Source organism: Galendromus occidentalis, unplaced genomic scaffold (genome assembly GCF_000255335.2).
Source record: "Galendromus occidentalis unplaced genomic scaffold, Mocc_1.1 scf7180000077450, whole genome shotgun sequence".
Classification (NCBI taxonomy): Eukaryota; Metazoa; Arthropoda; class Arachnida; order Mesostigmata; family Phytoseiidae; genus Galendromus; species Galendromus occidentalis.
Window position 1 is genome coordinate 6,573 of NW_003805438.1, and position 17,117 is coordinate 23,689.

A 17,117-nucleotide genomic window follows, 5' to 3' on the forward strand; every position below is an offset into this window, starting at 1 on the left:
ATCGAAGATTCTTGGGGGGGGGCCATGGCCCCCTGGCCCCCCCCCTCGGATCCGCCACTGCCGAGGGTTCGTCCTCCGTCGCTTTGCGGCGGACATTCTTCAGCGAATGAGTCGGCGAGTGACATCCATAGCTTGCTGCCAAGCGAGTCATCCAGCCTGGCGGATCAGAGCTCAAGCAAACTAGAGGAGCATCGTCAACATCGCCATCATCATCGGCTTCCTTTGTGTGCTCCAGGTCGTTGTCGTCGAAGTTCAGCTTGTAATGTATTAATGTATTCACCCTCGACTTTACTCGAGAGAGAGCTGGCTGACCGCTTCTTCATTGGTTATTAATACAGGCTCACCTCTTCTTCATGCTCTTCCTCTTTCCGAAAAAATCATGCTAACAGCTCGGGATGACAATATTTATTATTTATTATATACTCTAAATCTTCACGGAGCGATTTCTTCTTTATTCACCCATCTGATCGAGTTCTTCCACCTTCCGTTTCCTGTCTCGCGTCGCGGGAGCCTTTTCGTCAGGTTTGGCCGATCGGCGCCGGGTTTGAGCTCGGAAAGGGTCTCGGTCGAAGATGCCGCAGAGTTTGATGGTCCCTCAAAGTCAAAATCGTTTCCCTCCTCCGGCGGAGCGTGTTCCCCTCTTGCACTCGAAACTGAGCTCGGCAACGAATTTGTTGAAGAGGGTCAGTTCATATTCTCAAACAAATGTGTTTTGTACAATGTTGAAACCCGACGCGACACCCGCGGCTGCGAGGAGTGCAAATCAGCCTCGTGCATGGAGCTGGCGGGCTGCTTTATTTTTTCTTCCCGCTCGTTTGTGGTTGCCATTTGAAAAATCACCCTCACGTGTTCGAAATTTCGGGCTCTGTTGATTTTGAATGATCCCTCAAACGGCCAGATCAAGCAGGGGTCTCCGCGGCCGCAGTGTGTTGGGCCGCTCCGTTTTCAAAGAGCCGTATTTTCCTGCGGATCCATACGAGCTCGCGATCTCTCAGCCGTCAAATAATTGTCTCAAACGCCTTTTGATCGCAGAATTCGGAACCCGCGAGCGATGGATGTCAAGACTAGGAGGATACATGAATGGTTATGAGATGGTATTTTATGCGCAAGCTCGTAAGAAGCATGACAGGTCTTCATTCTAAACAGTGACACTTGTCGCAAGATACTATTCACTCGCGGCTTTTTCCCATACCGGACTCTGAAATCTGAAGGGCAGGCGAAAACGATAGTCGACTATTGCAAAGGAGCGACAGCGGGTGTCACTCTCTCGGTCGCTGCCTCTCCCTACCGCGTGGCAAAATCGCTCAACCTCTTGTGTCACGCAGCTGGTCGAGCGAGCTCCGAATGAGAGTTCTGTCGCTAGGTCAGGAACACGGGGTACATTTGTAACTGATCAAACCCGAGCGGGTTTCTGCCTCGAAGGGGTGTCACAGGGCTTGCATCACGAGTGAGCTGCGCGAGTACAAACCCAAGATATATGTACCAGCTATTCATTCTTCGGCCGAATCAACCCTGAAATGTGCGAGGCTATCCACCCTGTTATGATCAAGAGCGACTCCTGGATGAGAACCGCTCACGGATCGTCTGCAACGTTCACCTCAAATACGCGCCAGAATACCGCAAACCAATGCACAGTGTAGGACCGCGACGACAAGTTCCGCAGGAGACTGAGATGATGGCACCGCGATACTCCTGCTACTCATAGATCCGAATGGGAGATTCATGCTGGAATCACCCGACCGCTGGGTCGATCGAGTGCAGGAGAAGCTGTGCCTTTCCTGTCGGTTCAGATCCGATCCGATGACTTTCTAGCTGATCGGCCAGATACATATATCAATGACACTTGATAGCGCATTGCAAGCCAGAGCTCGGAAATGCATTCCTATCGTAATTACCACAAATCAATAGATTGTGTCTGGCATCCTTGAATTCCTCTCGTGGCAGCTTGAACCCCGGATGGGAGAGAGAAGACGAGCAGAATTTTGGTGACACTCAGACAGAAGTTTATTGGATCATTCCGAAATGTTGTTCTTAGAAAAACACAATCAAATATAACAACTACAGGAGGTGGCAGACGCTATTTTCTGATCTTGAAGTCCATCATCGGTACATGATCGTCATGGACGTCTTCATAATTCTTATCCTCATTTTCATCATCATCATCATCATTATTAATATTATTATTATCATCATCATCATCAGCATCACGATTCACGATCATCATATTCATGGGTTTAATCATCCTCGTGGTCATTCTCATATTGACTTCATGATCATTGTTATCATCAAAACCATCGTCATCATTCTCTATTGAAGGAGGCAGATCGAGAACAAGGAATATTGATGAAGGATGAATGACAGAGAAATTAAATCCGAAAGAAGGAACCAATTCAAAGCAACTGCGATTCGAACGGAAATCTTCGTCGCCCCTCCACAACTAGTAAAGATGGTGTGTCCCTGATCCAAGGGGTCTTGAGACGCGCAGGCTCACTTCCACCACCTGACCGGCGATATATGATACACACGGATGTCCAAAATCCACCATGTGAGCAAGTCAACTTTAGATTATGCGACAATTGATCGTTCTGTCGATCGGGCAATCGATGCATTGCTTAGCGCTGCTTCATTCCGATCAGATGAAATCCCAAATCGCGAATTCAAGATCTCGGATCGCTGAGTGGATCGAAGGTGGATCAGAGACTGTACTTTGCCAACGGAAGATTATTCATGGGCGATCATTCAAGCGAACAGCTCCGAACAACGAGTCCAACAAGATGACAGCAGTAATGATGGAGGAGTCACACTCATAATGAAACGATAGTGATCGTCGCATATATAAATGGTACTGCGAGTGAATATATGAGAGTATTTGGGCGATGACAGCGGGAGTTCATTTGGAAGTCGACCAATGGATCCGTGCTCCATGTGGGAAAGACTTCGAGATCAGCCAGTTTTGCGCGTCCGGAATCGGCGTGCAAAAACGGTTCTTGATGATGTGTGTGAGTGTATGGTCAGTTCCAGTTTCATGGGATCGAATAAATAGCGAGGGGAAAAATAAATCTTCGGTTGGCAAAGTCCGTTTCAATGACACTGTAGCACAAACTTATATTACTTAGTTTCTCGTAGTGATTGTGCGGCGATTTTCGAGTCGATCGCCGCCGATATGCCTTGATTTGATTTCTCTACCAGCTTAATTAGAATCCTAGGGAATATATATTCATAGATCATTTCTCGTATTCGGTGTCGTCCCAAGTATACTCTCACCGTCGTATCAGTCTGCTGAGTCCCGAATATTTTTCTCCACTTCTGAAGTCTTCCTCTCGTTCGCTCCTCCGCTCGCATTTGTTTGATTCCATGCGTTCTCGCGGTCGGCAAGTGGTAATTTCGGCCGGCATACAGTTGGGCAAGTCCGAGTCGGAGGGCTTTCGAAATTTGTCACAGTAGTGGTAGTAAGAGCAGAAGTAAGAGCGACAGGTGATAGTTATCATGATTACAGTAGAATCAGTGGATATTGTACTAACAGCGATGGTAGCAACAATGATCGTTTTGGTATTCCTCCCCAAATACTCGAACGGCCGATCAAAGTCAGTATACTGAGCGGCGTTCCCGAGTGGTAGGACTGGTATCAAGTCTCCTGAGCGTGACGCAGACAAATACGCATCAAAGGAATTGATTCGGCCGGGATCGGAGATTACTCAAGGCGGAAACTTGGAAATTTTGATTGGATTTCTCACTCGGCGGAACACTCAGCATGACCACTGGCCAACTTTGACGTTTATCGTCCGCAGCCGTAGGTGTTTAAAAACTCATTACAATCAATATCTTCGATCTCACGAGATTGTTCATATCTTACACGATGGAGACCGTTCTACGCTCCCGTCCTTGTGGGTTCATGATTATAAGACTTCCTCGCCCTTATGACAGCTCCGCGCTCGCATTCGAGAAGGTCACGCAGAATCAGACTGAGATTCGGATCGTCGGAAGAAGACTCGGGGTTGAGTAGGCAGACAATCAATCCGTGTCCCGGGATCCTCAGAATTCCTCTTTTTGATGTTCCGATTCCAATTGGGAAAGAGTTGATACATTACGGATAGGTGGCAGATTTTTCTTCGTTCGGGGTGGTTGGGAGCACAAGAATAAGAATTATGGTGGAGAATTTGTAGATTAGTACACATATTTACAAGCAGCCCTTCTCGTCCGCCGGCATCGATTCAGGCTTTACCAGTGAGGGGTAAACTCGATAATTCGGTGTCCTACGAGATTGTTGCCGTCATTGAGGACTCGCAAACTGAGAGAGGTTGCTTAGTCTCCTATATTTTTTCTACCTTTCGACTCCGTTCGCTCAAATCGAGAAGACCACGCGTTGCAGAACACCGCGATCGTCAATAAGCTCTCAGATACTCTCGATAATGGTCATTCGCTCTAGCTTTGGCACGCATTTGGGGGGAGGGAAGATATCGGGCTTCGAGGACCTCGTGCCCCCGACCCTCGCCCACTTCTAACTTGCGTCTCGTTGGGACTCGTATGATTGGCTGTTTCGCCCTGAAGCACGTGATGTCGATCGTGTTGTCATCACTAGACGCCAAGTAGATATTTTTCTGTTTATTGCACTGTACACACATCGTCCATCTTCTGATCGGCAGCTTTCAGTGAAAACACATCCAGCTCAAATTCATAAAACGTAGAACTAATACTTGAGAGATATCACGGTGCTCCGACTCCACGAAGCAGTGGTACGATGATGATGATGATTATTAATATTTTCTTTCCATATCATGAAGAGAAGGGACAAAGAGGGGGATATTCTACAGAAACATGGGATCTGTCGCCTTGAGATTTCGGCGAGGTCGAGCCTCGTCGGTGGTTCATATGTGAGCCTCAGAAGGACGTCGACGATCCGGAGCAACGAAGGTTAACTCCGGGCTTCAATCCTTCCCTTTTATTCGTTCTTCTTCTCTCCATTCCGTTTCATTCCTTTCTCTAAGTCTCGCTTGAGGTGGTTCCGATTACTTCGTTCGTTTAACACTCCTTGTTCTTCGGCTGGGCTACAGACCTCATTCGATGGCCTTCAATGGGAGTTGCGCGGATCGAGAAAAAATCGCTTTTGGACGTTTCCTTGTTGTCCAACCAGCGGACTAGTTCGAGTCTCGGTCTGCGCGCACCCCCGGCAAGGTTTGACGTCGTCTCTGTGAAGTGATCTCGTGTCGTGGCGATGAGAATTTCGTCGATCCGTTCTGCACTTCACTTGCTGACTGTCGTGCTATTGTTATTATTGTTGTTGTGGTTGCTGCCAGTGCTGCTGCAGCTGTTGTTGTTGCTGCTGCTGCTGCTGTTGTTGCTGCTACCGTTGGTACCCTGCTTGACCGGCGTGATAGCACCACCGCTTGGAGAATCCCTCGAGATGATGGTTGCCGCTTCTGTTTCTTTCTTGATTCGTTTTGCAGATCGTTCCGGACTTGACAGAGGCGGCGGAGGGGATTCGGTCACGCCGGGACGCCAAATAGGCGCGGGAGAAGACGCTCCCTGCGAATTGCTACACGCTGGGGACGATGGCGGTGACGAAGCTGGCGGGGCCACCGGTGACGGTAGGGTACTCAACAGAGCGCTCCACGGGTCCAAACCTTGAGTCGATGAGGGTCACTGAATCTGCATGTAGGGCCAGTTGAAGGAGTTCCCTGGAAAACGAAACAAAGAAGAGGAGGAATTAATAACGCATCAACGAAGAGGCCGTTCTCTACGAGGCTAAGGATCAAGGGGCGAACCCCGAACTGATCTACATCATCGAAGCATGTTGTCCTCCTCGGTACGTCCGAAGAAAAGAAATCCCACAAAAAAAAGACATCCCCAGTCATGCTGGACTGGGAAGTCGAGAGACTTAAATTGTCGCAAAGAAGGAGACGAGCGTCAGGAAGGACAGCACGGGACGACGACGTCTAGTCACTACCGAGCTCAATGAGTCGGCAATGAACGAAGGTAACGATAATAATCAAAATTATAGAAGATAAACGAAGGAAGATTTCCGGGAGTAGCTGCCCCGAGAGGGGCCGAAAATGGATCCGATGTGTTCACGGATCCATTCGCATCGGAATGCTTCAGCGAGGGAAAACTTAATGAGGTACCAAAGGCATTGTAACTCACCAGCTAGAGGCATGCCGCTGCTTGTTGGGTACTCACCCAATAGCATGTCCCTTATCAAAGTCTCGATCGATGTTTTTCCAACAAGACGTACAAAGAACAGGTGCTCTATCGTCTGGGAGCTCACGGTGCGAAGCGATGGCAGTCGAAGAAGTAGTTTGCCGAATCGCGAAGGTTGTTGAGGGTACTGCGCTCGACAATATTCCTCAAGCGAAGACTGGGTTTTCTCCTGGAGACTTTCCACCTGCGTGACATCGGATAATCCGCAAGCATCTGCAAGGGAGAGAAATGAACGCTGTTAGGGACGAGCTGATTTCTCAACAATGAACTGATGATGGGGACGCTGATTCTCCGGATGCTTCATACGGCTAGAACGCGATTGCCAAGACGAAAACAACACCAACAACAATGACGACGACAACAAACTGAGCAGCAAAGACCAAGTTATCCAGTTGACTAATGGCGTCTAGCTATGCCGCAGTCTAGGCGGAACATTTTCATGAAACGAAAGAAAAAGTGTTGCTGCATCGTCGCCCTTGTCGTCAAGACGAAGCCGAAACAATGCGATGCGCGTCTCGTCGGGAGAAGTTGCGACGGATCGTCAGAATGATGATTTTAGTGTCTTACGACTAGCTCCCGCGTCGGCTCCGTTGGCGGACTAGCGAGTGCTGAGAGTGCCGCCGACGACGATATTCCAACGTTAGTAATAATTGCGACTTGGCTCGATTAAGCGCCGTTTTGCATTTGCTCGAAACGGCCTGTTGGCTTAGTTGTCGTTGCCGTCGGTGATGTCACACGGCATCTGGCACCAAGTGTCGGCCACAATGCTCAGCGAAAATAGTCTTCCGCAATCGGATGAAGTGAAAATCGCGGCCTCGAGCACCCCGTGTCTCCTCCTCCCGTTCTCCTGCACCTCCTCCTTGTCGATTCCGAACTATTCGAGCTGAGTGAGCTTTCCCTCTCTCGCGATCAGAAACCGTATATGTAGTCGTACGAGCATCCGCGAGTCGCTCGGTCGCTGTCGGTAAGCGTTGCCAATCTGATTTTAATTGCTCACAATCTCAGAGAACGAGCATTCGGAAAGCGCTTCTCAAATGATTTGTCGGCGGAGAGGCGGCGTTGGAGTCGCGCTGGAAGCCACATCAGCTGCCAAGTCCGATAGAGGTGAACTACTTGAAATGAATCCATAAACATAGCATTTAGATAGGCGCGAAGGAGCGTCGTGTTTCCGAACTGGTATTTTTGCGCTTCTTCCCGTCGCTGGCGGCTCGTCGGAAGGAGCCGGTTAAGCCCAAGGCCTCCATTCAGCAAAGCCGCCGACACTCCTTTACATAAAGTACTTCGGAATACTCATTCTTCGACGTTTTTCTTCTCTTCTTTTTTTCTCTCCCAAACGACGTAGATCTAATCGCCTTATGTTCCATCCGTCATTAGCTCTGGCGTGTGTGTGCGCCTATATCGTTGCGGGAGTCATCCCTTCGTTGAAGGATTGGAGTAAAACGCGAATAAGCGAGAAATGGATGGATAATCATAATCTTCATCATCATCGGTTACACCGGCTTCGTTGCAATGCGGAACGTCTCGATTCTCCATCTCTGGGAAGTGTCGTCTTTTTTGCCGAATCCATAGGTGGTTCTTCCCTCGATTTCGCAGAGCCTCTACCTACATACGTTCCGATTGGAAAAAACTTTTCGCCCAGGAAGTCGCTGCTCTTGGAACCGTGATAAACATACGAAGGACGCTCCGAACGATTGTACGAGGCCATGTCTGTGGATCAGACTCGATTCGGTCGAGCTTCCTCCTCAAACTTCATCTTTTCCCCGAATAAATATATCCGCCCGAGGCGTTCGCGGTGAATGCTGAAGGGTTCTTGGAGGAAATATCCTGCCATCAGCTGCCTGAACTCTTTTTGTTCCTGCTTCGGTCCCGTAATCCCCTCAGGTAAATCTGTAGTCTGCCCTGTCAAAAGCATTCCCGAGTCCCCATGGGTTGGCGCAGCGACGGCGCGCCGTTACTCTCAGTTTGTCTTACGCCGAGAGTTTGACGAATTCCTCCGTATTCGACCTTCACTTCCGGCTATCACGGGATTCGCTCGAAGGAACAGGCACGGGAGGATGGAGAACAGTCGGGATGAGCTGAGAAACCGAATAATGTCCTCGAATGCCGCCCACGACAACGTCTCTTGGGAGAGGACGCTCGTTCTCTCGAGTATGACGTGGGGACGTACACCATCTCCGTGGAGGAGGAACGGAGTCGTCCACGGTAAGCGTCGAGCCGACGATGACGAGTGAAGAAGCTGTCAAGGGGAAGAGCGCGAGATAGGCAACGCGGAGCCGACAAACCGCTCGATTGTGGCGCGAAAGCCGCGTCCCGGCTTCCCTAATGAGTTCGCAGGTTGGTTCGTAGCTCATCTCTCGCTGTGTACCCTTCAACCTTTGGGAGTTGTGGATGAAATGGATCAACGTGCAAATATAGTCCCTTTTTATCTCTTCGACTCCAAGTCAGTCAACATCGGGGTTCGGATCTCATCATTCCAGATTTGCTTTAGATATCGGAGAGAGGGAAAAAAACGACCGCGGGAAGCGCTCGAACCGCGAGACACTCGAGAGGTGTCGCCGGCCGACATCGTCGCATATGGATCCGACTGTTTCTTAGTGTGTCTCGTGTGTGTGCGTAAGAGTCTCGTTCCTCGACCGCGTTCGTGTCAATATAAAAACTTGCTATGCGAACTGGTTCATTAGCGAGCGATGGCACCTCATCGTCGAGTAGTGAGGACGCGCAGACGAACGAATCAGAGGGCGATCATATGAAACCGCACGAAACCAATCACGGAGCCTTTGATCAGAGGTCGTGAAGTGCGAAGCTCGCTCGCTTCGTCAAGGATACCCAGCCTGATCGCTCTTCTTATGAGCCTACGAGCCCCCACTCCCGCGTTTTCCTTTCATTTGAGTTGTCCCACATCTCCGAATCCACTTGACAAGCTAAAAAGGAAATTCCCGCTGCTCTCCGACGAACAGGTGGACGGAGACTCGATTTCGGCCAAATGCATCATCCACCGCTGAATCGTTATCGAGTTAGCACTGGTCGTTGCTGTCGCATTTTGTCGCAACATCGGCACTCTGGCCCACTCGACGAGCAGAGATCTCGGGCTCAACAGTTCCCTGCTCAAGGAATCGAAAAGCTTCACGATGCTGCTGGTGGTCGCTATCGAAAGTGTGCTCATCGATTTCCAGTCACAGGAGGCGTTCAGATGACGCGTATCAAGTACCAGCGTGTTCACTATGAAGCACGAACATAACGGCGATGAGAGCGAGGACGGCGACGAAGACGACGACGATCAGGAGGAATGATGTCTATCGAGGAGGAGAGAAAAAAACGGCCGCAATTTATATTCACTCATTATCACGTAGATTAGATATGCTATGCTGTTGATCGATGTTGGTGGTGTCACGACGCCGGAGCATTGCTTGTTCGACCGTTCGTCCACCCGTCGTTCTGTTCGTTCGTTCGCTCGACCGCCCGTCCGTCCGTCTATCCCTCCGTTCCCTTCGTTAATGTGGCTGGATTGTTAACCCACATCGCACAAACCTCCCCCGCGTCCTGTGACCCCGGAAAACAGCAGGGTAATTGCAATAACACATCGAGCCAACCGTCGAGCATCGACCACCGCACCATCAACAACCACGACGGCGACGACGACAACAACAACAACAACGCACATTAACCACTCCTCGTCGTGGGTACTGCGTTTTTTTGGCTTGCGCATTCAAGATGCTCGAGGAAAGTCTCATCGTTAATCTAATCGTTTTCATTAGGGGAATTAATTTTGGACGAATTCCTCTCATTCTGACCGCACGGTATGCCTCGGGATTCATACGCGGCGCCCCTTGCGAGGAGTTTCCGCCGGAAATGGAGAAATCGCAGGATCTCACCGAGGAGTGGCTCACATGAGGAGGTGAGCGAATGTCGAAGAGTTTTCGCTCCTGCATTTGTGAATGATCACCGAAATCATTCATGTATCGAAAATTGAAATTCGCAGAAGGGATCTTTCCCAACTTTGCGAAAGCGAAACTAATCCGCTCGTTTGGAAGCTGGACGCTTTCTCAATTCGATGTGAAGTGAAGGTGCGAACTCGTCGTGGATACTAAGCGAGCCGACATCGGAATCCGCGTTGTCGCTTCGCTCGGAGATAAATTCCACCACAAGATAGTAAACCTGCGGCCAGCACGAGGAAGAAAAGCGGAAAAACTGTCGAGACGTTCGAATTTTATTTTAGAGCTGCAACTTTCAGCACACAGACGAGCGGGCGCGCCATTGTCGATTCGCAACAATTTTGACCCCGCGATATCCGTGTTGGTGGTAGCGCTGCTTCTGGTAGGCGGGAGGGGGGGAGAACAGAACTTTAGCAGTCTCCGAGATCGTGTTCGATCTCAGCGAGAGAATTGACGAAATTCAGTGCATCGACGGAATTACCTGGACGATCCACCACCGCGATTCGTACTCGACCTCTGAGCTCGAGACCGCTACGGTGTACGCTCATGCGACTGCGAGGACCAAGGGGGCTACCGAGGAGGCGTCTTCAGCTGATTCACGGAGGACCAGACCATGGATCACCATTCTGACTTTATGCCAGATCCAGTCTTCGACTCAAACATTTCAGAAAACTTGAGGGCTGAGTAGTAGAATCCTCCATGGATTCCTATAGTCACAAAATCGGCTCCGAACTTTTTTTCATCTTCAATTTTTCTGGAGAGCTTTCAGGCGACTTCGATTCCTCTAACGTCTCGAAGAATTTTCGTGGAGTGGTAGAAGTGCGTTTTCTGCTTACTTTGCTTTGTTGCGGGTCCCAGTGAGCGAGTGGCTCCATATCTGCGGTCGGCAGACTGCGGCTGGCCGTCCGTCCGTCTCAGAGGCAGACGGGAGGACTGACTTGCCTTCTTGGCTGGTTAGATTCTCGGCAAAAGTCGTGACCCACGCCATAGCACCCCGATTGTCGGCTCGCCTCGAAAAATTCCACAACAATGTGTGGTGACTCCATTCTGGTTGTCGGTCTACGAGTCTGTCGGATTTTCTGTCCGCCGTGTTCGTTCGTTCGTTCGTTCGTTCATTCGTTTTGCCCGAGGCATGTATCCGAGGGTAAAGGGAGCCGAATGCGTGCAAGGAGTGCCGATCGCGAATCTGACCAAACTCGATGGCTGCTCCGAGCCATCACAACTCTCTGAACACCAGATTTCCCAACGTGGTGCAAAATTTCCCCAATATGAAACATACATTCGGGAAAAACCGCACCGTTCCAGGGAATTGATCCCGTATGCTGTCGTTGTGTCGAATAGCATGCCATGCTTTCGAGAGATGACCGCAAACAGCCGCGAGCACTCATCCTACATCCGACGAATCCTCCATCTTTGTCGTTCCACCCCACCCCATGGTCACACGGAGCCGCACTCAGGGTCTCGTCACCGGAAACCCCGCGTTACTTCCGTTTGTTGTTGCGCTACTTTTGATGCTTATAAGCAACGGAAATGGAGCGCTAATTTGACGACAGAACGTCCCTTAAGGCTAAAATTCGTGTCGCGGCGACTAAATCTCTCGCACAGCGTTTGTCCGCGACGCCGACGGCCCGGCCGCGATATGAACGTGCGTGGATGAGTGCATTTGACAGGCTTCCCATGCCTGCAACTCCGGTGGATTATTTGCCAGCAAGAATTAATTGGACAAAAACGCGTGTGCATTGTTTATTGTGTTATTGTATTTAGCACGACGACGGCTGCAAGCACCGGCGGTGGCGGCTCCGCAGCTTACTTGCGTGGTGTTACCGCTGCTGACCACTCATCAGCCCAGTCGAACAGGACTGAGGCAAAAGCGGGCGGTCATGCACGCGAGACGTTGCGAAGACAGCCTTGTACCGAATGAAGTGACAGAGTGAGAGTCTTAATGAACTGACCGCGGACTAGCGTACGCGAAGAGCTGGGGCTCACTGAAGCAAAAACGCGCGGAAACAAGCACTGTCTCGATCAATTGACGATCTATCGGTCGATCGATCGTTCCCAGATGGCCATAAATTCCACGCGGAATTCAAACCCGACGTAGAGCTCAAATCTGACGCGGAGCCAAAATTTCCATCGGATTCGGGCTCCAGGAGTGGGTGACGTTAGAAACTACCTATAGAGCCGGAAGATCGTCTGTAATAATTCGTGCCTATTCGGTAGCACTGCGAGCGTGGCAATGAGTTCATCCATTAGGAAGTTGTTCCCATCCAGGGTTGTTTCTGATGGGCGGGGGTCAAGTGTGTGGAGCGATTTTTCAGCGAGCGTGTTCCTTTCAGAAAGGGTCGTCGAGACGGGCTGGCTGGCGGCGGGCCGGCCGGTCGGACGAACGCGCGGGGGAGCGAGCCCACGACGAGAGACGTTATTAATAATCGGAGAGACACCGCGCCAGACAGCAGCTATCCGCCGCAAAGCTTGCGGGAAAAGGCCCGCCAACAAGAAATGTGTTCGTATCTTTGAACACACCCCGAGCTCGCTTAGAATATGAAAGCTTCTGGGTGATCTTTGGACTTCTTGCTCCCCCTCCTTGCCCACTTTGATGCTCACATCTTCTGTTGGTCGCAGCCGAAGTGTTGGAGAAAAAGGAGATATGGTCATTTGGAGAAAGCGGCAAACGCCATGCTCGTCGTTGTCGCGCGGTCGTCGCCGCCGTTGCAGCCATCAAACACATATCAGAGTCGGGTTGTCCGTTCGGTCGCGCTCTCTCCCTCTCGGGGTGCATCAGTGAGGTCTCCGAGTCCATTTTTCTGCTCACTTGAACATATCATGAAGCCTTGGGCCAGCCATCTAAGGAAGCCAGCAGAGATGGGGCGACCCTCGATAGAGATGCCGAGCAACAATAAAGCGAGCGTCAAGCTGCATATCTAAGTCGACTCGAGTCAAGCGATAAACCTTCCGAGGGCCAGGCCAGAGCCTCAGCTATCAGTCGACTTCGAGTGTGAGCTGCGTGGAGCTGCGTGGAGGTGTTTTTGAGGTGATTCCGCGCAACCTGCCCACGTCTCACCCTCAACGAAACTTTGAGATTCCACAAGTGCACTGCCGCCTCAGACTGAGAGACAAACTGACCGAGAACGACGGCCGGCTCACCGACCGACCGAATGACTGACGGACTGACTATCGGTCGGTCGGTCCGTTCCTCTGTCTGCTCCGTTTGCCAACTTGGAATCCATGGAAGGAGAAGAAGAAAAACCGCGACACGGGTCGTCTCCTCCCGGAGCCAGCCGATCTCCGAGGAGCAAGAATGATGTGAGGGCAGGAACGCCGACAAGAGCGGCGCCGGGTCGCGATAGGCGAGATGGATATACGGTCATAGTGGAAGACACACCCTATAACAACTGTCCCAGCAGCTGGAGGCATCAGATCCTGAAAGAGCCGACGAAGAGTCCACGCAATTGTCGACTGGCCAGAATTACGTTGTTTGCCATACGTGCGTTCAGGACCACCGAGGGATCCGTCCCGCTCCTCGTACGCTCACGGAGAGAAAAATTGAAAGCCAACGTTGTCGTTCGGCGACGACAAGAACGCTGATTCTTCTCTTCCGTCATACACGGTGGTAAGGAACCAGTCAGATTGTTGTGGTCGTCGTCGTCGCCGTTGACGTGAACAACGTGTCTATCTTCTGCCCTGATGAAATGGGAGTAACGTCGATGGCGGCGGCGGCGGCAGCAGCAGCGAATACAACAACGACGACGACGACGAGAAACGCAGTGGAAAAAGGGACCCGACTCGCCAGGAGATGACGTAGGAAAGACAGAAGTGGTCGCAGAAGCTGAAATTGTCTAAAAATCCGCGCAGCTCCCGGACGAGCGACGGTCGCGAATGAGGCCATTAAGTTTGAGGCTTTAAGTTTTTGCTATCCGAGCGCTACGCAGTCGAGTCAGTTAGTTGTCCTCACTCATTCGGTCCCTCAATCTGTCCCTTGATCCGACCGTCGTCGGGCGAAGATTCCACTCGGACGACTGACAAAGCGGCACTTATTGGTTGGTCTGCGGTATCGCAGCGACTGTGGCAAGGGATGATGCGTTCAGATACTCCGGAGGACTCGCTCGCTCATTCGAATGACTGTTTGGCTGCTTACCTGCCGGTCGGCCGGCCGGCCTGACTGCTTGTAGCATAGCGTACCGAAGAGCCCGACGACGGCGGCAGCGGCGGCGGGGTCACGACGGGAGACTGACCCCAAAACTGAGAGGCAGGCAAGCAAGCAGTGCTAAGTTACCTTTTTATCGCACGCGTCTACTAACGTCTCTAGCTCGCCGTGGCTGCCACCGGAGCACAGAAACGAAATAGACGACGACGCTTTCAATCGGTGGTGGAATCCGACCCAGCATTGCCATCGACGACGCCTGCTGCTGCTGCTCCTGTCGCCGAATCCAAAATCCGGAAGGAAATCGTCGCTCGTTCGCGCGCTCCTCCGCGAGGCTCTTTGACTGGCAGTCGCCGTTCGAGCGAGCGACCGACCAAATAGATGCGGAGCTCCGTCGATCTCTCGACTGTTGAAGAAGAATTGCAAATTTTGCAGTAGCGCCGAGCAGCTTTGGACCAGTTCGGAGTGTGCGAGCGAGCTAGCGACCGGCCGACCACAAGACAAATGGCAATGGATCTTTAAGGGCCGCTCGCTCAGAACTGGCATCCTCATGGTCGGTCGGTCGGTCGGTCGTTCGGATGGTTGGCCGTCGCCACCGCAGGAGAGCAGTAGCAGCAGCAGCAGCAACTACTTCTATAGGAGATCTCTCTCTGACGGCGGCGACAATGGCTTACAGAGCGACCACAATGCCTCCCGCTTGGTGAGGTTGACAAATGAACGGGAGTGACAGCGTCGATGAGCCTTTAGCAGCCGACCGGCATCGCTACCGGGAGCGACGGGTCCCAGGACCCAAGTCGGACCGAGACACCTCGAGGAAGCTCCTCGCGGACGGAGTGCTATTCGGAACCAGTACTCGATGACGTAGCGATGTCTTGTCCGCTCCCCACATGCTGGAAACCTCTCACACCGGTGAACTCCGCCGATCCCCGACTGTTCCTGTTTTCATTCTTCTACAGGAGTATATTTCCCTCTTGCTCGTGCACAGAGCCGGAACACATCGATACGGGATCGAACCGCGAGATATGTATTCCTTTATCTCCAAAGGATCTAGCTCGAGCTTCGAGTTTCTGCAGAGCAGCCGCATCGACGGCGGCGCCTCCCAGGGTGGAAATTGAAGGAAATTACTCTTATGGTAATGAGACCTATTGCACATAATATTGCGTCGAGCTCGAGGACTTGGTCGTAAGTGGAACGCGTTTCAATTCTTTTAGACCGAATGACAAGCGGTGGCGGCAGCAGCAGCAGCAACAACGTCAGCACCGGGGTCAGAGGCTAAGAAATGATGATACCGTTCAGCGTCACGTAAGCGCGAGTCCAAGCCGTCGCTTCCTCCGTGGTCACCACGGTCAGCGGCAGCAAGTGAGTCGTCGTCGTCGTCATCCGCATGGAGTTCTGGACGGCAACGCGAGTAACTTCGTCTTGGTAAGACTGCATTCAACAACGGAATCGCGTCGACGTCGACAACAAGGACCGTTGATGTTTCTGTCGAATGCGGTTTGTCATTATTGGTGGCTCAGTCAATCGAGCGGTCGGTCGCTCGTACACCCGCCCGTCCGTTTTCCGAACGTCAGTTCGCTTAAACGCTCGGCGTTCTCAAACCTCATCGTGGTCGACTCTTCGGTGATCGAGTCGATGTTGAGCTTATTGCAGTGAGTCATTCGTTCGGTGTCGTCGGCTCATTCATAGCCGGCTCTTTTCTTTGCTCGTCGATTCCGCCGACTTGTCTAAGGAAAAAATCTGCCACATACCGACCTACTCTCGGTCGCGCGCGGGAGACCACTGAGATCGGGAGAATGGGAAATCTATTAGATCGGTCATTCCAAGGCTACATTAGATTTGCTAATATCACCTCGGCCCGGCCTTACACTCGGCGGTCGCCTCGATCGCTTCGGCGGCGAGCGGAGCAAACGAACGAGCGAGCGAGCGAACTTGCCGCGCCGATGATTGACCCAGTAATCGCGGGGGTGGGTGGGCAGCTGGATGACCGCCACTGAATCGGCCACAACTTCCGCCATGGTTGTTTTTTCCTCGTGCTTGCGATCTCCGCCTCTGACCGATTTCTGATCTTTTCTCGACTCGAGTTGACAATGCCAAAGATCGCGAAGGAAATATTGCAAGCTGCACGCGGTCGAGAGCGTCACTTCCGACGCATCTCGAGATCGACCGACAGAATGGAGAATTCTTGCCCTCTTCAGCTTCGAGGCGCAAAGCGAGGCGGCTTTCCATCGAGCCCCAAACGTAGGCTGGGTCTCCTCCACCGTCGTCATAGGCGTCTTCTTCTGTTCGTAATCTCGGTTGACCCAACGCGATAGCAAGGGCTGTTGCAGCGTTCGTCTCTGCGTTCATAAATCAGTCAGACAACGCACACAAGCACCGTCTTCGCACAAAGCAGATCCGCAACTTGGAGCGTGCATCCAGTTTTCTTTTCACTTACAACCGCACGCCGTAGTTTAGAGTTCGCTACGATCTCCTCCTATCTGTCCCCTGTGGACGATGTATCCAATTCTCGGTCGAGGTCAACCGATCGAAGCTTCCTAGTGACTCTTCCCCTATTTATCACTATCCACTCATATGGACATCGGAATCCAATGCTCCCGATCGCTGGGGGAGCGGGGAAGAGCTCCGGGGATCGAACTTCAGACTTTGCTTTCGGGAGTTTCTCCACGTAAACGCAAGCGACCCGCGACGGATACGTCGTCTCGAGTCCTTCGCTCCTCGGAGCAGCCATGAACTGCGGATCCTGGACTCAACCCCGTCCTAATTCCATACTGTGGCTCCTCCCCTCGTCCCCCCTCCCCTCGTCCCCCAAGGAGTCCGGGGCGAGCCAGGAACAACACAGAGGTCGTCCACTG

The 17,117-nt window shown here is 51.8% G+C and overlaps 1 protein-coding gene across 1 annotated transcript in view; it reads right to left on the reverse strand.

The window, feature by feature from the left end:
* Positions 1 to 5,637: 5,637 nt before the first annotated feature.
* Positions 5,638 to 17,117, reverse strand: part of svp (COUP transcription factor 2) — a 34,364-nt gene continuing 22,884 nt past the window's right edge. Inside the window, exons 4-5 of the mRNA XM_029111572.1 lie at positions 6,175 to 6,408; positions 5,638 to 5,675 (exon numbers count right to left, since the gene is read on the reverse strand). Coding sequence (XP_028967405.1) covers positions 5,638 to 5,675; positions 6,175 to 6,408 — 272 coding nt within the window. The remainder of the gene's footprint in view (positions 5,676 to 6,174; positions 6,409 to 17,117) is intronic.